Source organism: Anoplolepis gracilipes, chromosome 12 (genome assembly GCF_047496725.1).
Source record: "Anoplolepis gracilipes chromosome 12, ASM4749672v1, whole genome shotgun sequence".
Taxonomy (NCBI): Eukaryota; Metazoa; Arthropoda; class Insecta; order Hymenoptera; family Formicidae; genus Anoplolepis; species Anoplolepis gracilipes.
In genome coordinates, this window is record NC_132981.1 from 2,232,171 (window position 1) to 2,257,643 (window position 25,473).

At 36.9% G+C, this 25,473-nt stretch overlaps 2 protein-coding genes across 15 annotated transcripts in view; one reads left to right on the forward strand and one right to left on the reverse strand.

Moving 5' to 3' along the window:
• Positions 1-25,473, forward strand: part of LOC140671633 (uncharacterized) — a 64,634-nt gene that overhangs the window by 7,010 nt on the left and 32,151 nt on the right. The gene's annotated exons all lie outside the window — the stretch shown is intronic.
• Positions 855-25,473, reverse strand: part of Msi (RNA-binding protein musashi) — a 133,097-nt gene continuing 108,478 nt past the window's right edge. For all 8 annotated transcript variants that reach the window (XM_072903082.1, XM_072903083.1, XM_072903084.1 and 5 more), the window contains one exon: positions 855-24,427. In XM_072903082.1, coding sequence (XP_072759183.1) covers positions 23,534-24,427 — 894 coding nt within the window. In that variant the 3' untranslated portion in view covers positions 855-23,533. The remainder of the gene's footprint in view (positions 24,428-25,473) is intronic.

Sequence of the window (25,473 nt, forward strand, 5' to 3'; positions counted from 1 at the left end):
AATATTATTAGTAATAAAGTTAATATTATATGATATATAATGAGAGATGTCAAGTGATTCCCTCGCGAGAAGGGAACAGTTGACGATTCGTTGCTACCGTGACACCTCCCGAGGATGATTTATAGACACCCCTGCTCTTCTCTCGTTGTTCACCTCTTCTCGGTCGCGTTGTAGAATCCTTGGGAAGGGTGGATGTCTTTTTTTTTTTTTTTGCGACACTTTACGGCTTCTCCGCGACGTACGCTGTTACGATTTTGAAAAAAGCCCTTGATCATCCAGCCAGCTAAAACTTGGATTAAACTTGCAAAGGGTATCGATCTCTCGCCGGCGATATATATTACTAAGAGAATTAAATATCACTATATTATAGAGCCCAAGACCTCGCAGGGTTCGATTATGCCGTGATCTGTGCAGTCTTAACACGTCGACTATCGAATCGCAATTTACGGGAGAATATTTCTCCCCCTTTCTTATAGTCGATATATCTTGAGATCACATGACACATGTCAATGAAATAGTCGACATGTTAATAGACAACCACGCGCGCACAAGCAAAGACTACTATTACGTAATACAGTCTATCATTACAATTACTTTCCGTCGTTTTAGGGCCAACGACCTCGGAATTTCTGTTTTAGTTTCAGTTTTAATTGTTAGTATAATTCTAATCTAAAATCATCCCATTCTCATGTGTGAGTCACTTACGAGTATATATACTATATGCACACGATTTGTACTTGGAGTAATATAATATATCAAAGCGTTCATCTATATCGCTAGCTCCCCTAGTGCTGGTGAACATAATGCACGTGTCGGGTGCACAAGAAAATAATATTTAAGATCCTTGGAGGTCGTTCTTTTTTTTTTTTTATCTCTGTTGGCGTCATCTTTATCCGTGGAGGTACACAATCGAGTGATACATCGAGTTTCTATCTGTTGGTTCGCTTTACTTGTTCCCCTAAGCGTGATTCGATAGAAAATGTAATTAATGCAATTCCTGTGACAGGCATCGTAATATGTGATTAGTAAAAGAATAGGATTACTAGAGTACAAAGTATCCGACTACACTAGAGTATTCATTGATATCTCGCTGGTTCTATCACAGGCAAAGACACCGAGACGCGTCTTTAATTTTTATTCGACATCTTGACTTGAAAATGCCGGATAGAGATGTAAAAGAAATTATTTTCTTTTCCAATTAAGAAGAAAATAATGTTTCATTGGAAAAAAAAACAAATTTTTTATTTTTTTTTTAAATATATCGATATATTTCTTTTTTCTTATTGTAAAAAATATAATAAAAAAAAATTAAATTAAAAAAACTTCTTATACTTTTAGTTTATCTTTTTTTCGAAAGTAATTTTGATGGATAATAAAACTTTTGCAACAAATTACACCAAACATGACACAATTAACATTATTATTTTCAATTAAATATACAAATTTTTAATAAAAATTTTTATTAAACTAATATAAATTCATCTAACTAAAAATTATACGAATTATATCGTGTTTAATATTATTTTTAAAAAATTTCACAAAATTTTCGCAAAAATCTCTTTAATCCATTAAAATTTCTTTTGAAAAACAATTAATTAAAAATATAAGAACTTTAGTTTTTTTAGTGATGTAAAATTTTTAAATTACATAAGTATATTAAATATGTACATAACTAGTCAATTGGAATGCGATCTAAATTTAAAATAGTGCTGGTTAGTTAAAACTTTTTATCTGAATAGTTAAAAATAATTTTTAAAAATCAACTTATATATAATAATCAAAATATAAAAATAATAAATATTTGGGAAAAAAATTCCATAAAACAAACGAGGTTCTTTTTTTCACAAAAAATCATATTTTACGAAAAAAAAAAATTAACCTTTTTTTTCTATTCACATCTCCATCATCGGATAAAAACCTCAAACCTCGTTATATAATTTTTAAGTAACCAGGTATAATTTGTGTGATCATTTTTTCAATTATAATTTTCGATATTGAAAATTAAGCCCAGTTGAAAAATTTGTAGTCAGAGTTAAGGGCGATCGTCATAAATATCTGCCGAAAACATTTTAGCGTCGTATGGTTTCTCGATTTTTTTATATGTATATGTATATTTGTATATATATCACATAAAGTTTTTTGTTTGTCTCACTTCCCCCAATAAGAATTCCTCAAACATGCGATTCCCGCTCAATTTACGATATTTCTAATTGTCTACTAATTAACTACTAATCTACTATTGAAAAAAGTTTTATCAAACTTTTACAGAAAATTCTACTGATTCGTCCTAATATCGGGAATTCTTGTTTTGCATTAGGCCATACATCATGAATGATGATATCGGTGATATTAAGTCTCGACCGATAGTTTGATATAATTGATTAAACTTTCCCATTCTGGTCTCGTTAACAAAATTCTCTCTCATCTGTCAATTCCTGACGCTTCGTTGACAAATTTCGCAATATTATGCAAATTCTCATTCTATTCTATATCGCAATAAAAATCATCTCCCAATATCCTACATATATTATCATAATTTTCGATCGATAATCTCACGCCGAGATTCGTCATCTTACAACGCGCAAACGCTGATACACGAAAATCGATATATACGATAGCGTAAAAAGGTGCTGGTCGTCGACGAAGGGATTATTTCATCAACATTAATTAAACATCGAGTCGCATCGAATATCGCGATATCACGCGTGATACTGTCAAGCTTCTGACACGTTGGGCTGTCAACGTTATTAACGGTATATTATATCGATATAAACGGAAGAATGAAAATTATACATACATACACGCAATGAGGTATCGCGTCGCGAGAAAATAATTCCAGATTATACAGGTCAGCCATTAATGGAAATTGCGCGTGTCAAAGAATGTCGCGTCATGAATCCATCCGTGACAAATGACTTTCACGACGCGAGTATCCGTGACTTCTCGAAAGACTTCCGAAACTATATATATAATACACAATTAATCGATTATGCGAATTATTTTCTGTGAGAGAGCAATTTGCGTGTGTGTTCGATCGATTTTAACGACGAGCGCAAGGAGGGGAAAATTGTGATGAGGGGAAAAAATTATTCCTAAAAAAAAAAAAAAGATTACAATCAATCCCCCTCCCCCCCCCCTCCACCCTGACAGTCGACACTCACCTCTGACGTTCTTCGCTGCTTCGGAGCACCCGCGACAGTATATATGTACTCTCTTTTCTATTTATACTTTCGTATGTATATCAATTATAATATAAATATATCTCTACTAATATCATAAATCTACTTTAATATATATATATATATATACTTGTTAAAAAAATTAAGAATAATTACGTTAAGAGAGACATGCTCCTCGAATGATTACTCCGAATGATTAGTTCGGATTTCGCAGGAAAGGAAGGGAGAAGGGGATAATAATACGATATACGGGTTAATTAGCTACTACAGCAAGAGATACTGATATTTATATATATATATATATATATATATATATATGTGTGTGTGTGTATGTACATATACATACGCGCGCATACGTGGTTGCGAATCGATCGATCCACACGTGTTGCTGAATGCGAATTCCACGCGTGATGAGATCGCAGCTTTGTTTAAATTTAACTCCCCTTTTCTCTCCTTTTCTCGGAATAAAATCCAACAATCTTGTCCCCCAAAGATATTTTTTTTCTTCTCGGAGAAAGTTCCCTGCGTAATATTATACAATATCTAATACATATACAAATTTGATAGGCACCATTTCAAAGATATAGGTAAACTAGATGTAAAGATACTATATGTTAGTATATCTTACTTTAGGTAAAATTGTTTTAAAAATCTATATAGGATTTATATAAATATATAATCACTGTCTACTTGTCTACGAAGAATACTCTCTACAATACTTCGGATTCACGAGATAAACGCGTCGAAAGAACCGACACACTATATATATTTTTTTTTTTTTTGTATTGCTCAGCTGAGATCAGAGAAAGTTGTAGAATTTTTTATTTATGCATTAAAATAAATTTTCTTTTATTTTATATTTAATATAAAAATCTTTTCTCTAATAGAAATTTTTATTTATATATTAAAATAAAGTTTATTTGTACATTTTAAAGATTATAAAATATAGAAAAAAAAAGTTTGCCAAGTATTTTATATTTAATATAAAAATTCTTTTTTTTTTAATTTATTTTTTTTTTTAGTATTTTTTATCAGCAAAGTTTTGCTTTAATGAGTTGCTAACAAATCTAGGTTAAATCTAAGTATAATATAATATCGCGTAGCGACGTGAAAAATTATGTAGGAAAATTTTTTTCCCAAAAGATTTATTATTATTATTATTTCTCGGGAAATTATTCCCGAGTTAATTCACTCGCATTTATTTCGTGACCCGATTGTTCGAGACTGATTTCAATTATAGGACAATCACTTTTATATAGATTTGTGGTGACAGGGGGGGGGGGGCGGGGGCAGGGAGATGGAAACAAAGTTTTAGTAAAGCGATTATAGCGTGGAATAAGAGTATTTTTAATGATTTTCAACAACAACAGGTACAGTAACCAGTGTTTACCTGTAGTAAATACGTTGGTAATTATTTTGTTTCTCTCACAATTCTCTCTCTCCCTCTCTCTTTCTCTCTTCTCACGGTGTTTTTTTCTTTGTCTCGCAATTATATTCCTACTGTCGCTTAAATCTAATCTTTATTACCGTCTTTTGCGCTTACCCATCTATATATATATATATATATATATATATATATATATATATATATATATATGTATATGGATAACCAAATTATTTACGTGATTAACTACTAATATTTTTACTAGTCGGCTGTCTAGCTAGCTAACTATTCTAGTTGTGTGTGTGTATGTGTGTGTATGTGTGTGTGTTTGTGTGTGTGTTGCATAGTTCGGGTTTTTCTACTGGCAATGATTTTATCATTTTTCTTATCGTCCTCCTGTTGTTTTATGAGTACGTCGGTGAAGATGTATTTTCCAAGAGAGATTAAAGTTAAATAAAGTTCGAAATAAGATGAGTGTAGTTAGTACCATGCGGATCAATACTGTGTGTCTTATCATTTTTGCATTAGCGTCTCGCGTTTTTTTTTTTTTTTTTTTTTTTTTTACGAACTTTGCGAAAGAAAATAATGAAATCATTGTCAGTGAACTGGGCGAAATAGAGAATTGCTACATCAAAGTTTCTCCGAAGGGAAAAAGAAAACGGAAGAAATATATCAGTCGCAACTTTGTTTCTCTCTGCATTAATTAATTAATTAATTTACTACGGCATTCGATACTCTCGAGTCCTCTCTCTCTCTCTCTCTCTCTCTCTCTCTCTCTCTCTCAAATTAAATAAATGATTATAAAATGATCATCACAAATATATACGACACTCTCTTCGTACACATCATGTGACCTCCTCACTTCTCGAGATAAATAATAATACTAATAATAATCAACGAATATAAATCGGAAGAATATGTACTGGAAGCGAATCCGAATTTCGAAACGTCTTCCGGTCAACCTACATTTTTTTTTTTCGAGGAAGAAGAAAAAAGCCTTCCCTCTGCAAGTATAATTTTGCGACGAGAATTTTCGAAGATTCGGATTTCGCTCCCCGATCATTTTCTGTCATCCGCTGTCAAAGTTGTCGGCTCCTCCGACACAATGTTTGCATCTCATATTCGTTTAATATGCATGACTATATATTGCTGACTATACCGTCTGACTATATTCGTCTCTTAAGAAGACTCTTCTTTCAAAATTGCGTGTAATCGCAATAATCGTTCGATATCCTGACGGAATTAAAAATAAAAAAGAGAAGAAAATTGACGTAGAGCGAGCAGCGGCTCGCGAAAGCCGACTGCTATTTATCACGTTTTTTTATAACGCTTTATATGAAATTAACGAACCTACTAACGCTCTCTTAGTTCATTTTCTCACTCTCAATTCTAATAAATATTGTTCGATATCTCGAGAGAAAAATATTTACATCTCGTATAATATTCGAAGAGAAAAAGAGTATTTACAAGTGTGAATCATATAAAAGAATAAAATACTTCTCTCTCTCTCTCTCTCTCTCGCTATAATCATGCTCTCTATAATCACGTACGAAAATTCAACGTGTGAAAGTTAAGGCGGTGCGATAAGATTTCAACGTAAAGCCGCTCTTGTCGTGCGAAAGATACACGAGTACATTATTTTTTTATTTTCTTTTTTTTTTGGAAGACCGCGTTTTTGATTGATTTCCGAATATTGCGAGTTTGGACGAATCGTCCTGACTCGTCGTTCGATAAAAGTATTGTTTGACATTTTATAATAAATGTTTATTACACACTACACTCTTATGACGTAGGATACACGATTCGCAAGGAGAAATCACGGTAAAAAAAATCGAAACTAAATTGTCAAAGTGACAAGTAGGTGGATTGTCGCGTAAAGATTGGAGTTTACCGTAATAATTAAAATATAAATGGAATTAAATAATTGTGTAAATTACGCAGTAATCTTATGTGCGAGCGCAAGAGTGTCAATAAATATTTCTTAAACCCGCAATTATTTATGCGCGTCGCGTCGTATTGATCGTATCAAATATCAATATGTATCGTCTTTTTTAAGTAAACAACGTGTGTGAAAAAATTTATTTAAGTAATATTATAAAAAAAAGATTGTTATCGTACTTAATATAATTGCGAGAAATTTCATGTTTATTTCGCGTTGATTTTATGAAATTTTTCGCGACAGTAGATAATAAATGAAAAAAGACATCGCTCGCGAGAAAATTATTCTTCAGAATTTGTTACCCGTTTTTTTTTTTTTTTTTTTTTTTTTTTTTTTCTTCAAAATTATGAGACAACTCGAGTTAAAAGTTATGATTCCGAACGAATTATTTATCGCGTTCAGGAAACTAATGAGCTTGAGTTATCTAGTTGACAGATTGAGTAGACGGGCAAGTATCGAAAATCATAAAATTTGTAATTTTTAAAATATCGCGAGCTTCGTTAAAATCACACGCGACGCTTCGTCAATTAAATTACGACACGTCTATAACACTTTTATCTCGCTTATTAAAATTTCTTCCGCTCCAAGTATCTACGATGCGTTTTTTATCTATCGACATATTTATCGTTATATGAAATGCTAAATATGTATATTCAATATTACGTGATAACGATGATATCGACATTCGCGTAAGAATATATTATCACAATATTACATATCATTAATATCGACCTCGATTTATATTTATAAGACACATATCTACGCGTATATAACAGAACAGCTGATTTGAATATAAATATGTCAATTGGTAAAATTCAAAAATGATCGAAATTTTTCTCAGAAAACATGCAATCTCAAAATACGTAGCAATTACTTGGCAAGAAATTCTCGCGTAAAGAGTATTCAATATCTTTCGAACGACGTGATAAAATATTGCACGCTTTTGAAATATTCTTATCGGTCGATTAATGCTTAGTATCATCGAACTAGTTTTATGAGACACAATGAACAAAGAGGCACGATGTCGATTCGTTGGCGAAGCGTCGCGTAACAAGACGATGACACTTTTTCCTTGGATGAAGAATCAAACGCTTTTTCGTTAAATCTACGTTTATCTTAACGCACGCTCGGCTTCTTTGCCCTTATTAACCGTAAAACTGTTATATACGCATAAAAGTATATGTATATATGTATAATATATATATATATATATATATATATATATATGTATAGATCAATTTTTATAATATAATATCTATATACTTTATATAATTTTGTTTTTATATAATTATTTATATAATTGCGTGTGTACATAATATGTAAATGTCAATGTCTATGTGTGCATGCATATGCAGATATGTGTATATGTGTGTGTGTATAATATATACGTATATATTGGAAGAACAAGACGCCGTCGCACGACGCTTAATCGTGTCCGGCCTTAAAAAAGCGCTATGAAAAACGCGTGGGTCCCTTTTTCGAAAAAGTCACTCGAAAAGTAAAAGAGCAGTCATGGTGCACGTCTTTTACGTCTTACACGATGCATGATATCGTTTCGATGCTCCTTCTTGCGATTTATTGTCGTGTCGCGCGACAATACGTCTTCTCGTCTTCGGTCTCGCCGAAAAAAATTTTTTTTTTTTTTTTATAAAAAAAAAACTTTTGATTCGCGCATCGTTCTTCACAGGGTGATTCGTCAAAGGAATTTTTTTTCTCTCGCGCGAACCGATGGAGATCCATCACGAATTTTTTCTCACGTCGTTCGAATTTCCAACGCGTCTCGCAATTATTTTCCGCAACCTACGCACCTTCAAGTATCATTGAAGTACTTTAAAATGAAGAAAATTATCTTGGGGGAAAAAAAAGGAGATTAAATCATGTTCGATCACCCGTGTAAAAATCGATGTGTGAGTGCACCACGTGAGTCTTTCACGCGAGACTTTAAAATCGACAATCTCTTTTGCTGGTAAATGTAACAATGTGATGAGAGATTGACGACGATGATGGTGAGAGTGTTAGATAACGAGATGATTACAGATATTTAATGATATATATTCTTGTTTAAATCACACATGCGACTATGTAAGGCCTCATTGCCTCTTATGACGCGACTGTCTCGCAACAGTAATGCATCACAATTATGCTACATATTCGTGGATTTTTTTTTCAGATAAATAAAAATATATAAATTAAATATAAATTCAAATAAATTAATAATAAAAATTTCAAGTAAATTAATAATAATAGTACTAACGCAAAAAATTCGTGAGACTTTGACAATTGCACTTTGTAATATATAGTGATAGAAGATGAAAAATGACAAATATAAATAATTCTCTAAGTTGGTCAAAAATTATTTCGGCAAAATGCAAACAGGTTCCCCAATCAAACTTTCGAGACAATATTGCGACACGAAAAAAATACAGTATTGATTATATACGTTGACAGGTTAATCGCGAACGCGAGACAGCCGCTCAAAAATATGTTAATATATACAAATCGTTACGCATGCACGATGCATTCTCGTAGCCTCGATATAAACGTTTCCCCGTCAACGAGAAGATAACTTCCCCGACACTGGTATTTTATAATAGTAGACACTATCGGAAGCGTAGGAACGATACGTCTCCATTGACTATCGTATATGAATCACAAAATCACTCTCGAATCATACTGATAAATAGGACAAAAAAAATGTGGTTGTAAATACAAATCTTTTTCCGATTGAAATCTAATGCCCTTCCTTGACTTTTTGCCCGCATAAAAGAACGGAAAATGTTGTGTTGTGGGAAATTTAAAAAATGTACCTAATTATATATAGTCACGATTGAAACGCAGTCGTCTCCACGTGGTATCAGTCAATAATGTAATGCCAGAATCGGATTCGAAAAAACGTCGGATATTTTCCAAATGTCACACGCTTTTACCTCTTTGACAGATCTCTACTTTGACAAATCTCACACACACACTAAATATTTGTTGACAGAGATTCCCGAAAGTCTTCTCCGACGAGTCCTTCGAGTCCGGTCTCGCCGAATTACTCTCAAATTTTATGCACATAACTACGCCTACATCACCGACTCGATTCTCTATCGCTAGTACTACGAACGACATTTATATATTTATATATTATACAATACGTGATACATCTTCTTTTCTCGTGTTAACAGCGAGGAGTAGTAAGGTACACTGGAAACGATATTGTTATTCGATAACACCAATGCTCGCTATCAGAGGCCCGCGTGCATCGCATCCATCTTTACGGAATATATACGCATATATTTTAAAAATATACTAGACACCCGTTGATCAATGCCAATCCAAAAGGTTGGCAAAACACGATAACTGTAGCACAGTTCAATATCAACCTTTCCTTTTTTATCAGCCAAGAAAGGTTTAAAGCGTACAATTATAATTATTTATTTCGTTAATAATTATGATAAAACATCAAATCGATATGTACGTTGGAGATATATTCGTTTACAATTCTAGTATAGGGAAATTTATGAAAAATTGCAGGAGATTAAAAATGTTATTCGAAAATTACATTAGTCCGGGGCTCTTTGTCTTTACACATGAAAAATCGTGATAAAATGCGTATGCGAGACCGCCTCCGGCGAACACGTACCGTACTGACGGATGCAATGTTTCTTCAAAACTCCAAACATACATATTAGTTACGTAATGTCCGAACGCAGTGTTTTTCAAATACTATTCCCTCGCTCCGGGAACTCTTCATTCAAGTAGTCTCGGTGGATAACAATTCCGCCGCTCGTTCATTTCGTTTTACATTCAAACAAAACATGTGATGTTTTAAATTAAATCCGTTATATTTATATATAAATAAGGTATGCTAAATATTAAGTATATTTTAAAAACAAATCAACTTTTTTTTTGGATTTAAGACTGTTTGAAAGTAAGCTTTCTCGACTCGATCGAGGATGTTCTACCGCGCGGTAGACTATGGGAAAAGTGTTCCAATTGAAAAACACCAGCTCGACGTGTCTAGATAAGATCTACAAGGGTAATATCGAGGTATAAGATGTAAAACACAAAACAAACAAAGAGTTAGAGAAAAAGAATGAAGGAAAAAAAGAATCAAAAAGTAGTCCTTACCTGGATCCCGCCGTTTGCGCGCCCTTTTGGGTCCTCTCCTTCAGGGGAACAGTCCTCTCGCCAGCCTCGTGTTCTCGCGCGTTCTCTCTAGCAATCGACACTCAATTCTACTGCCTATAGAAATTAATATGCGTCTAAATCGCGGGTGTTTCGAAGCTTTCCCTTCCATTTCTCTTCTCTCGTTAGTCGTGTATACGTGTGTATGTGTGTAAATGTCCGTGTGGAGAGCAAGATGGGCAATAGAGATCGGATTTAAGGCACTCGGGTTATATCGAATCGATTATTCCAACCGGGGAGAGTACACACTGTAAAAAACAACTGCAGACAAAAATGTCTGCAATTTTCATACAGACACACCCTATCCGAATTTTCAGAAAAATGATGATTAAGACAGATTGTCTGAAATCACTTTCAGACACGCAGATCTGAAACTTCAGACAGCAAATGTGTCTGAATTCTTAGAACAATTTCTTACAGCGTAGGAAGGAAGAAGAAGAGGGTTAATAATGAGGGTGAAGTTTGCACGGAGAAAGTGGTCAAAGTGAAACGAGCGTGGTGGTACAAGATGTTGTATAGGTGGAGGATGTTGTATACTTTCGTTTTTTATTTCTCTTTCCGGGTACACTTCTCCAAAAGATCACACGAGGAGGGAGAGTGTAAAGGGGAGGAGGAAATGACGATCGTGGGAGAGTGTAACCGCTTCCTCGATTTTTCAAAACATACCTCCTTTTCGGCGAATAACGAATCTTTCTTTTTTCCTCCCTTCGGACGAAGAAGTGAATCGGGGTCGATAAAAGAGCAGTACGGATATAAAGCAATCGCTTTAATCCTCGGCTCGCTGCCTTCGGCTCTCGCTTTTTATTGCTTCTATACAACGTCCGTCGAAGAGAAGAGACTCACTCTACTATCACATTTAGCGAGAATATTCTTGGCTCTCGCGTGCCGTACCCCTATTAGCGGGGGAGGGAGGGGGGAGGGGGAAGAAAGGGGTGGAAAGAAGTGATACAGAGTAGGCGCGTGTATCGTCGTGCTGCCGACACACGCGTGTGTAAAAAATTCACTACAATCTATTTAGAGTATTCCCGGTTCGACTAATTACTTCTTCTCTCACTCTCTCTTTCTCTCTCTCTCTTTTTCACTACTGGTTGTTTTACTTACGATTAACAAGATTGACGAGATCGCGATGTACGCGTGAGATCACTTTTTTTTCTTTTTTTTTTTTTCTTTTTTTTTTTTAATTTAATTTAAAGGCAAGACAATATATGTCATACGATCTCTGTCGGATATATTGGGAATATAAATTTGCAATGTAACACTACCGGTCGCTGTTTGAACTAATCAAGATGGCCGTCGCTTACTTACATTTAGGTTATTACATAAATGATTTAGCTAATTTATTGAAATTTATTTAAAATAAAATGAAAATTTGATGCAACGCCTAAAAGTATAAAGTGACAATAATTTTTAAAATAAGTTTTACGTGAGAGCAATGGAGTTTTCACCACACATAGAAAAAAAAAAAAAAAGGTGATAGAGGAAAGTGGTGAAGACTAAATAACGTGTACATAATGTATCTAACCGCGGTAAAAGTATATCTTTTGATTTTTTTTTTTTTTTCAGTACAATTGCATTTCTTGTTAATTTTGTCCATAAGAGTATATGTAAAATGTGGGTACGCGTCGGCCATGTTTGTTTTCCTACACTAGCGCCTCTCTATCCGCGGTGTTAATTTTTTATCCCAATATCGTGTCTCTCGATTGCCAGGACACGCGAGTAAAGTACCGTGACAACGGAAGGAAAAGCGCAATCGCTTCGCGACTATTTATTAGATTGTTTCCTTTTGCGTTCGGAAAACTGTTTGGGTGCTCTCTCATTTCTGTGTTTTCTTCAAAGTGACACTTCGGGACTTGGAGGAGTTTTTCTTTCTCCGTGCTGTGGTGGAGCCGATACGCCTCGCATCAAAGCAAAGCGCATCTACCGATGGGCGAATTCATCATCTTCTCTCGCGCTCAGCCAACAATGAATCATTTATATCCGCTGGTCTTTTCGATTCAAACCGTTCTAAGGATTGCAATTGCACTTTCATCTTAAACAGCTAATCGATTACCTTCTCTGTCGCGTAAAAAAGTCAAAAGGTTTCATCGTATTTTCTCTTCATAAATGCAATAAATATTTTATTAACAAAATATATATATATATATATATATATATATATATATATAAATTATCCGTAAGAAATATCTAAATTTTCGATCAGCAGGGAACTTTTAATATCGAAAAAAAATTAATATTTTTGCAGAGATTCGCTCATCGATAGACACGCTTTTCTGATCGAGCGAGTAAGTAAAAGAATCGATGGTTTGAGGGAGTGGAAATATATATATCAGGAATAATCTCTGGCTTTTTCATACAACGAAAATACGCCTACGCGCCTCCAAAAGCTAGTAGAACACACATCTACTTTGATATATAAATGTAGCAAAATTGTACGCGGATTGTCCGGCTATACCGGACACGTATATTATTTATACCCGTCAGGGGAGAAAATAGGAAAAGGAGAGGTACTACGGACAAAAAACTGGGACAGGGTAGAAGGACAATGTGTGAGGAACGCGTATAGCTGCGTATATAGCGTAAATCGATTATTTCTGTATTTTCTATACAGAACTCTCTGCGCGCATATTTTTATGAAACACGCAAAGTAGATTTGTTATGTATCGTTACACAAATTCGCGCTAATAATCGCCCTTTTTTTTCTTTCCAAATGTTAATTCTACATTTATTATAAATCCATTTGTTCCGCTGTGATTTAATTTTTATCAAAGTTTTATTAACGCTTTATTCTTTGGGCAATTTTTTTGCGCAGGATTTAATTAAATCCGTAAAATTTAATTAAATCGTTTTTACATGATAAAGACAATTTCATATATACACGTATCCTGCTTTTCCTCTACTATTAAAATTTTACAAAATTTTGAAATAGATATGTAAACAATTAGCACTATACCTCGTTGCAGCTATATCGTTTTTCTTTTTTTCTTTTTTTTTTTTTTTTTTTAGAAAAGGATGATTCTTTGCTCGCAATCGGTATTAATGTTACAAAAGAGCGAGATGAAAACTAGTTAACTGCGTTATTTTTACGCGGGAACTAATGGGAAATCAAGAAGGGGGATGTCAATAAAAATACGTCGAGAGATATATACTCTTACTTGCCGATTAGAGTGCGCCAGAGGTGGTCTAACTAAGATGCATGCGCTACAACAAATTCGCCGACTGTTTTAAACCATTTAAAAAGCATATGGGGTGGCAAGGGAACGGGAGACATAATCATCAAGATGGTACTACCTAGAGAAAAAAATGGGCGATACTCTCTGGTCGGTTGAAACAGACATGGGAAAGTTTTCGAGCAATTTGTCTCTTCGATCGAGTTTCTTTAATCATTTTTCAATTATCGTATAACTTTTTTCTTTCACCCCCAAAATTCTTCAAAACACCAATTTCAAGGAAAAATTAAAAAGGTGGCACTTTTAATTTTTCCACATCTTAACTGAACGAAAATGACTTCTAGTAAAATAAACTTCAGCGAAAATAAATAATAAAATCATATATTCAAATATCAGACTTTGGCAGTATTTTAAACTTGAAATTTAATTAAAAAGACTTATAATATTAAAAAATGTAAAATTGTACACGAGGGAGAAAATAATTTTTTCTCGTTGTCACCGGTAGCGGAAAAAGTCTTAAAAAAGAAGCTGTGGTTGAAAGACATCTGACATTTCCAGAACACGCTGTATAGCGTGCACGTCAGTAAGTAATCCTCTTTACACACGGAAGAGCAAATAGAGCAACAAGTGATATCAAAGTTGAAAGTCGAGCGGCGTTACCAAAGTAAATGTAATATTCTTCTTTACGAGATTTGCAAGGGTTTTTGATATTTCTCATATATTTGAGAGGTACAAACTTTGTCAGAAGGAAAAGTCACGATTGAAAATTCTAGAAGAGATGTACCTTCGAAAGTCTAACATTTTAAAGGTACCACGGCGTGACATGATAAATTCAGTTATTAAAAAAAAAATCTTACATCCTCTCACCATACATTGGACTCGTATAAATTTATTATATTATTATGTATTTTGATAGGAAACAATTTAAACTATTTTTTGCTTATGACATAAGAATTATTAAATTTTTTATTTAATTAATTTAAGGAGTAATAGTACTATATTTGGGAGCAAATTCAAAAATTTTTAAAAATTAATTAAATTAGACTCACATAATTCACACGTAAAGAATTATTTTTGCAACATAACAAAACTACATAAAAATTATCTATTCGTCCATTTTAGCCGCTTTAGAAATTTGATGTATCTTGTTTTGCTCCAGATTCCGGAGAAACAATTTTTATCCCTCGGCGTCCTCTCGTACCTCTCGACGAGAACGCGACGCGAAATGTGCCACGAGAGTTTGGACCAATCAGAGAGCGGCTCGAAACGAGCGCCCAGCGGGGTTAACGAGACTATAATTACGATTTAATATTAATTAGCCAATTTAGGGCGGGTTGCCACCCCCGCGGGGCGCGCATGTTCTACCGGGGCGTAAAACACAGGCGTTTGATTGAGCGTTAGTGATAAGAGAATTCAAAACAATGATTATTACTGAGGAATAGTAATAAGAAGGCCGATATATTATACAATATTTATATGCTAAGTATATATACATACATACATATATATATATATATATATATATATATATATATATGTATGTATGTATATATAATGTACTATATATGTATATTTGACTAAATAGACAGTAGAAAGGAACAAATAAACATACTATACGTAATAAATAAGATAGAATAATCAAGTATATATATAGTACGTAAATTACTTTTTGCCAACAAGTTAGGCAAGAAAGATACGAGGGGGTTTATCAATAATAAATTACAAGGGGTGGATCGCAAATATATGAACTGGGAATTCCTGGGAAGGAAATCTATAGCTATAAATGATTGAAGGATATGGGGGACAGAGGGGGAGTGGCGGGGGCGGGAGGGGATGGGGGACCAAGTGAGAAAATACAAAGGAGAGATACACAAATAGATGGTTAGCTACAAGTTTTAAACGACTACTTTATTGGCAATTTTTTTTCTAGGCATCAACCTATACTAATTTTACGTTACGTTTTTCGTTTCGTGTTGTTGTCATACTTGGCGTGCGCCATCGAGCGTACTCTTGCGTTAACGTCATACATTTTTCTGTCCTCGTGTATGCGTGTGTGTGTGTGTGTGTGTGTGTGTGTATGTCGATACACACGTGTTCATCGCGCGCGTGCTCTGACGTAAACGTAAAAAAATCATTACCGGATAACCGTTTTTTTTCTTTTTTTTTTTTTTTTTCTTCTTCTTTTGTCCAATCGAGATAACTCAAAATAAGCGAATCGAGCAGAGCAAAAGGAGAAACTAAACTAAAGGACAAACAAAATGGAAACGCGAATAGAAAATGAAAGAGAGCTCGAACGTCGCGTTTACATTGGCCTCGCAATTACAATTGATCTGAGAGGGGAGGGGAAGGAGAGAAAAGAAAACGAGAGAGTTTGGTGACGTTGGTTAAATAAACGGAGGGGTGTGAGAGCCCCCATCATCGATCATTGTCTTCATCCCCGGGTGACTTTACATCTCTCTCTCTCTCTCTCTCTCTCTCTCTCTCTCTCTCTCTCTCGCACACCCTCTTTCCTTCGCTTTTCTTTTCCCTTTCACTCTCTTTTCGAGAAACGAATCGGGTTGCGACGCGTTTTGTCAATATCAGCCCATCTATCAATTATCTCCTTTATGGCACGCACGTGTGTGGCTGACACTAAGAATCTAATAACGACAACGCAAAGTAACGGTAAATAAGGGAACATTTTTGAGGAAACTGCGATTCGCGGGCACGCACGTGATGTTGTCACGTGTCGATATGAATATAAGAAACTTTGTGTGTATGTGTGTGTACGTGTTTTGTATTTATGTAAGAGTCACTAATAATAATGATAATAATCATAATAATCGTAATAATAATGACAAGCACAATAATGATGCTGAATAATAATAATAATAATAATAATAATAGTAATAATTGATAATAATAGTAATAATAATAAGAATTATGAGAGATAATGGCGGTAATGATAATGAGTAGTAGTAATAATAGTAATGCGATTCGAGCATCGAGTATCAGCGCTTACGCAATTAAGACGTCGGGAGATTTCAGGGGGGGGGGGGGCGTGCGTATGTTGTACCCATACATGACAGTTTGGTTTCGTTCTCCGTCTTCATCTCTCCCTCTCTCTCTCTCTCTCTCTCTCTCTCTCTCTTCTCCCTCGGATTCTTCCCGCATATATTTTATATCAATCTCTAAGACAATTTCTCGGTTTTTGTCCGTAACGTTCCACAGTCGGGCAGAAGTTGCTTGGATCGGGGAAGGGGAAATTAAGTAACTAGGTGAAAACCGGAAGTGAAAAGATTGTTAAACTACTCGCGTTTAGATATCCGGATCTTTTCGACATTGTTCGTTCGCTCGTCAACGAAAAATCCGAAAAATTCTATACCAGAGACAAGAAAGATTTACGAACGCTCGTAATATCTATCAGAATTATCGTAATCGCGATTTAAACGATTAAGAACAAGCAATTAATCAGTAAAAAATTATAAAGCTTAAATACTGAAAGAGTACGTTATCTTTTTTTTTTGTTTTTTATTTTTTTCCTTCTTTATTTCATCTTTTTGTTCTATTCTCTCTTGAATAATATTCGAGCGATGACGTTCGTTATCGACGGGAAAGCGGAAACGCAAACGAATCGTAATAAGAAGAGTGGAAGACGGGGAGGAAGAGATTTCGGAGGAGGGTCCAAAAAGGTGGATGAGACGATTAGGAGGAAAGATATTTCAACCAGCATGCTTCACCTACATTTCATACACAACTAGTGATGGTTAGAGCGCTCATCAAAAAATACCAGCTACGCTAATAATTACTAACAACATTCGCAATATATATATATATAATATGTATATGAGATACACAATTGTCAGACTGAGATACAAAATATATATATGTATATATAATAAATATTTTATATATATATATATATATATATATATATATATATAAAATGTATGTATATATACTAAGGAGTATTACGTGGAACTGGAAAAAATCGGGGGAGATCGAAAAGGAAGAAGGGTGAGTGTTAATCGGAAGAGAGAGGTGGTGACATTTCTTTTCTTTTCCTCGACAATGACAATGTTATCTTTGCCATTGTAGATATCAGATATCAGATGGTGAAAACACCAGACAAGACGAGAGAGACTCGATCAGATCCCGATATTATTGATGTGGATTTTTCGCCGCGCGTGCGAAAATCGTGAAACTTATTTGTCACCGTTTGTCGACGCGATAACGATTTCACACGTCGGTGAAAATTGCAACAAAATTACCGGAGAACGAAAATACGCGACGACCCGCGATTTACGAGACGAGATTATCGGCAGACACGAGTCTCCAACCCTTTATAGGGCATCGATATATAATTGTAATTAATTAATTAAGTACAATTATATAATAATTAACAATATGTAATTTATATAATTATGAAATAATATAATTTATATATTAATTAAGTAATATATAATTGTATTTAATTGCAAGTGTGATGTGTTTGATAATTGAAAAAAAAAAAAGAAAGGGAAAAATGTGTACTAAAAAATTAGCATTTTACATTCCCCAAATAAAATAGTATTTTGCTATTTGTTAATATTAATTATAGTTTAAAAAAAATTATTCTCGATTTTCTGCCCTGTAAAGAGTTACATTACTAAAGCTACGATCGATCTCGTCTCTAGTGTTTGACGCCCCCAGATTTGTTTGCGATGCATCTCTCAACGACGTTACAGTACATCGTATGTCATGGGCTATAATGGATTAGACACTACTAGTATCGATCGTACGATTATGACTCGATTAGACTTATGAATTAATTATAATTGCATATTCGAAATGCAAGGAATAATTAGCGGAACGAATTGACATGTGCGCGATGTTAACTTGTCGCGAGTTTATGCAAAATCGTTACAGGGAGCGCTCGGTGAAATTATCACGTTTCTTTTTCTCTCTCTCTCTCTCTCTCTCGTTGGGATACATTTTTTTCCGAAATGAACAAATCAGGGAAACGTCGGACTCTGACGCTTCGCGACGCGACTCGTACGGCTAAATTTATTGCTGAGAAATTTTTTTTTTTTTTACGAGTAACCATCCTGCTTTGTCGAGCCGAGAAGAGTAGAGCGAAGTTCCGAGATACGCGAGAAACAGTCTCGATGACGATCCGACCCGGAAGTAATCGCTTGAGGCTTGATTCGAATCGTAATGGAACGTAGGCGAGAAACACTCGACTTTTTTTTCCAACCGGAAGTTTTGTTAAAAAAAAAAAAAAAAAAAACTCGAGGCAAGGATTTCGGCGAGGTCAAAAAAATCTCCGAAAATACACTGTAAAAAAGAAACTGTTACAGAATTACAGGACACGCGCTATCCGAACCTTCGGACAGAACCTTTCAAGAGGGTGTGTCTGAATTTTCAGAAAAATGACAGAGACAGATTGTCTAAAATTACTTTCGGACATCCAGATCTGAAAATTCGGACAGAAACGCGTCTGAATTCTTAGGCAATTTTTTACAATGACTATTCTCGACGAGTTTCCCCGTCGAAAAAGATTGACCTCACGGAAATCACTCTCCCGATTTCTCGCATTTCGAGTGAGTTTCGCGATATCGTCGAGCGTCCGTCTCGGGATTTCTTCGCTTCCAGAAGGCAACTTTGAAAATAAATACAGATCGGGAGGACGCGTCGACGACACCGGCTCGAAAGACCTCCTCGGGAAAACACCCCCAAATAGAGTGCCCTCTCTCTCTTTCTTTCTCTCTCTCTCTCTCTCTCTCTATTTCTTTATCCTTTTCATGCTGTCAAAGAAACACTATAATACTCGACCAGATGTTTTCGAAATTTTTTGCGAGCAAAAAAAGAGAGAGAAAGAGAGAGAGAGAGAGAGAGAGAGAGAGAGAGAGAGAGAGAAAGAATGATGGAAGAAGAGGATGGACCAAAGACGGAGGAGGAAAGCGGGGTCCGCGGGGGTGTCTTATCCATTCGGGAGAGAGGTTCGTTAAATACGTCCCCATTCCCGCATGTTATTGACATTACACAGAGAGTTATCGGGAATGAAAAATGCGACAAGACCTGCGTACAAGACCTCGTCTTCTCGCTCGCGTTACTTTGTCTCCTCGTCCCTTGTTCTCGTTTCGTCCATTTTCTTTCACTTAACGTTACTCTCGTCTCCTCTAACTTTTCCTCTACGGTTTTCGTATTCTTACTTTTTTGTATAATATCCCCTTAATACGTCATAAATATCACTCGCGAGTTTTGTTATCCTTAGCGTTACGGTGTACGTATATAATTATATATTTTTTTTTTTTTGTTCATATATATATGTATATTAAAGTATATATATATATGTAGTATCACTAGAGAATATTACTTGTTTCGGAAGGATCGGCTCCTTCCAAATTTCCAACGCTCTCGGATCCTTCCATCGCTCGTTTTATTATTATCCAAATCCTTTCGCATTTCGAATATTCATTCGCTTTATCTATATATACATATATATATATATATATATATATATATATATATATATATATATATATATATGCCTAGGAGATTATCTTCTCTATCGATTACGCGCGCAAATAAAAGCGCCGACGCATTTTGTATTTTCGTAATAATAATACTCGTAATAATAGTGTAGTTTAAAGTTTGAGTCAATCGCTTATTGCTCGAAATTTCTCACATCCTTCAATAACTGACTCCTCGGGTCGAAGAAACGCCCCGGGTTCGTCTCGCCGACAATCCGATCTGAATTTTCCATTTTTCCCCAGAAAAAAAGAGACTATTGAAAGTTATATCATTCGCGCGGAGATATATTCGGGATACTTCGTCGATACCGATCGGCGAAAAATGAGATCATCATTCGGGCGGTATATGCCCCCTCCCCTGCACTTGACACCCTTACAAACTATCGATATAATAAAGAAAATAAATTAAGCGAATATAATCCGCGTGGCGATAATCTACGGTCGCGTGACACAACACTTGGAAAGTTCCTTACAGACTAAGACACAAAATCGACAATTTAAATAATAAAAGCGAAAAAAAAAAAAAAAAAATATGTAAAAGTAATAGATTGAAGGAAACTTGACGTATTTACACGAGAACTTGACAGATGACAGATGACAGATACGCCAACTTATAGTATAAAAAAAAGTCGCGGCGAGTCGACCTCGGGGCGTAATAAATTAAATATCCATCTCTCTCTCTCTCTCTCTCTCTCTCTCTCTCTCTCTCTCTCTCTCTCTTTCTCCCTTCTTTCACGAATATCTTTATAATAATACCTTCCTAACGAATGCCTTAACTTACGACTTAATTCCTAATTTATAGCTTGAGTTTTACGTGAGCTAATCTCAATCTTGAATTCCCGTTTTTTCTCGCAGTTTAATTAAACGCACAGTCGCACAAATTCTCTTAAGTGTATTTATAAAGATGCGTAATATAATAATAATATCTCTTAAGTATCTGTCTCTCTCTCGCGCGCGCGTCCAGGGGGAGGGCGCCTCCTCCCCCCTTGTATTCCTTATTGTTACGAGTTATTCACTTAAGTATCTATATCCGCTATCATCAATAATGCTATCTGTGTATGTGTACGTGTGTATGTGTATGCTTAAAATTAACTTAAATAAAACTGCCGACTCGCTCTTTCTTAGGAGCTCATTAAGTGACGCCGATATCGCTCGTGACATAACTTATGTCGCGAACATATGATACTGTCAATTAATTTCTTAACAACTATTACGATTACAATCGCATTACACTCGTGTGTTGCTAAAAGTCTTATTTGTTTAACGCGATTTGAATTTCATCAAATTACGTGCGCATGTTTTGTGTGTACGTGTTTATACGTGTGTATGTGTGTGCTAGTCTTATTTAACGCGATGGAGAGCGGAGAAATATTGTCTTCCATTATTTGAAGAAAAATATATATATATATTTATATATATATATATGCGTGTATATATACGTGTGTATATGTATCTATACATTATACATATAGTTATATATACGTGTGTCTCTCGTGTTGTTGCTCATGTACGTACATATGTAATCTCGAAGGAGAGTCTGCTCGCTCGCGCGAAATGGATTGTATGTGTCGTGACCTGTTGCCTCTGGAAAAGCGAGAGCCCGCCGAGAAAACGACGAGTTTGGAAGCGCGATGCGACGAAGAGGGATGATCGGTGAAGGTGTCCGTCGTCGAGTCGTTGTCATCATCGTCATCATCGCTCGGACCTCGGAAAAAGACGCGAGAAAGTTAAATGCCTCCCTTCCGTTACGTTCGTTTGGCACTTGACGCGAATCTAGTCTTTCTAACATTAGTTTTTCGTTATTCGACTCGCGTTGTCGAGGAAAAGAGTCCGAGCAAATGTGTGTGTGTGAGTGAGTGAGTGAGTGAGTGAGTGTGTGTAGGTGTTTTACTTTGAAGATTCCTTCAAGACTCTAAGAGCGACATATTCGATATTCCGTTTATTTTCTCGTTCGACGCATCGCACATTCGTAGTTTGAGTTAGTCTCTGGTGAAGGCAACTCGACACCATGTATTTTGGCGGAATATGGTATACATATATGTATATCATCATCAATAAGAGGTGTATGTAAAAAAAAAAAAAAAAAAAAGGTAGATGTAACGAGAGGCAAGAAGAACGGAAGGAGGGAAACGAGCGAAATTTTTGTCTCGAACTTTGCGGCGTAAATCGTTCACCGCCTCCCCGGTTTGTCTCTTTTTATTGCTTCGTGGGCCGAGGAAACGGCCGTGGTGAGAACAAGTAGGAAACTAACAGACTATCGCGAACGTCGCTAATGGATCGCGTTAATTAATCGCGGTGATTAACGTGACGGGCGCGGCGACGTAGATGATGACTTTTCGCGATTCGTCCAAGTCTTATATAATGCGCACGCGTTAATCTAAATAGGAACCAAAGTATGCTGAAACGTAATTGATGACTCGTGATGACATGAGAAAAAAAAATGGTATAAATCGAAGATCACGATCACGAAAGACGAATGGGACTTGAAACATTAACATATGCAATGAGCTTCATTAGCCTCGATCCTGCGACGCTCGTAAATAAATTAAGTAATTAAGTATGATGTAAGTTAAACTCACAGATATGTTCGACTTTAGGAAAATGATCCAACAGAATATACGATTATACACGGATGACTCTGAGCTTTCGAGTTTTGCCTCGCGAGCCTAATCCTATTCATCATTCGCTGGATTTCCACACGTCAAAGAAACCTTTTATTCCCTTGACAATCTTTACTCTTCGCTCGAAGACGAATCGATTGGAATTTCAGCTTTCTTCATTGGATCCGTTCCGCTTGTACGCTTTTCCGTGTGTATATATGTACGTGTATGTATCTACGTGTATGTGTTTGTTTGTGTGTGTGTGTGTGTGTGTGTGTGTGTGTGTGTGTGTGTGAGATTCCATTCCGTAACAAAAGTATCGAAGAATCCATCTCTACTAAAATCGTTTCTCGGTGACGCGAGAACGACCGGTGAAATGGCGATCGGAAGCATCAAGTCGGAAGTTGTCTTCGTCGAGTATCATCATCATCATAATCATCTATCGTATTTTGCAGTGCGAGCGGTGGGCCATTTTTCTCCAGAGACACTTTGAACTCCCCCGTATCGGGAGAATGGAAAGGCAGGGGCCATGATGAACCTCGGGAGAGAGAAAGAAACTCCTCCTCCCTGGTGTTCGATGGCGATGTGTCCTCCTGTTTAAACGTACATTCCCATTCCGTACATGGATCCCCAGTCGACGCCCTGGAAGCTCGACATGTCGACGTTGGTGAGCGAGTAGCCCTGATAGGGATTGCCGGGCGCGGCGGCAGCGGCAGCGGCCGGTGACGTGGCCGCCGCCGCGGCTGCGGCCGCGGCCGCGGCTGCACCGTGTGTCGGCGCGGGTGCCGCGGGTGCTGCCGGCGCTGCGGCTGCCGCGGCCGCGGCTACCGCGGCCGGTATCGGATACGGCGCATATCGATACGCTGAGAGAGTCGGGTAAGCGCCAGTGGCGGCGAACAGCTTGCCGTAACCCGCGACCGCGTTCTGCACCTGCGCCGCCGCTGCCGCGGCTGCGGCTGCCTGCACCTGCGCGGCCTGCGCTTGCGCGGCCACCAGCTGCGAGGCGGCCGCCGCGACCGGCAACGGCGGTTGCGGCGCGAGCCGCACGCCCAGGGCGCCTAGAACCACCCGTTTGCCGAGGGCGAGCGCGCCCGGTTGTACGGCCTCCTTGGGCTGCGCCTTCTTGCACTCGACCTTCTTGTTCTTGATGGTGTGGAAGTGTATCTCGCACACGCGGTCCACCACGTCCTCGTTCTCGAACGTGACGAAGCCGAAGCCGCGATGCCGCTTGGTCTGCTGATCCATCAGCATCACCGTCTCCTCGACCTTGCCGAACTGATTGAAGTAGGCCTTGACCTCGTCGCTGCTCGTGTCCTGACTGACACCGCCCACAAAGATCTTCTTGGTGCGATTGGCCTGTTTCGCGCGATTCTTTGGCGTCGCGTGCTTCGGATCGATCTTCTTGCCATCCAGGGTGTGGATGGGACACTTGAGGACTTTGTCGACGCTGCCGGGCTCGGCGAACGTGATGAAGCCGAAACCGCGGCTACGCTGCAACCGAACAAGCCGAGAACCGGCACGATGCACATGGACCGTCTTTCTTGCGACTGTTTTTCTCTCTCGCTCTCGCGATCAAACAACGCTCCGACGTTCCGACTCTCATCGAGGGGATACCGCGTCTCCTATCTCCACCTTCGCTTCGCTTATCGCAAAAGCCTCACGCGACTTTAGGATGAGTTTTCGTGACCACGTAAAAAATCATCCAGACGCGTTAACACGACTAAATTATCCATTATTAAAAACAAGTAACGGAATATCATTCTCATAAATAATTCTCATTATGCATTTATTTATTTATTTATTTACAGTTTGCTAGAATGATCACCAAAACTGATCCGTTCTCTTCATCCTCTCCTAACGAATCGTTCTCGATCCGAATGTAAGATCGCTTCCTGATTCATTGCAAAATTATCCTGCTCTTTACCCTGTCGTTGGTGATCTCGTAGCTCTTGTTATAAACGGTTAACTAGTGCTACCAAACTACCATTTGCATGCAAGACACTGTCCAAGCCAATGTTTAAGACAAACATTCTAATGTTACGTGAAACAAAGACTGCGATAAGACTCAAATCCATTACGAACGTTAAGGAGCTACTAATATATAATATATATACATGTAAATGTATATACGTATTACATCTTTCTCTGCCCCACCCTCTCGTACGCGAAATATCCGTTATTCTACCCACATTCGATATTTTCTCCCGCCTGCAAGTCCGACAAGAAAAAGAAAAAAAAAAAAAAGAAAAAAAAAAAAATAGCAACTGCTGCCTTTCCCCACCTTCTTTCAATATAAATGCGATTAATAATACCTAATACAATCTACTCTCTTCTCTTGATACTTTATATCAGCAATTAATTACACCGATTAGTACAACTTCTCATCTACTACGGTCTACTACGTATATAGTTTCGTGCAAAAAGTGGAAGGAGAGATTGCTTGGTGCATCGAATCCTGTCGAGGTAAAACTCCTTTCTCTCGCGACTTCTTCGCGGCCGTACCCCGCGATGCACGAGAGTCGGGGTGGGCCCGAAAA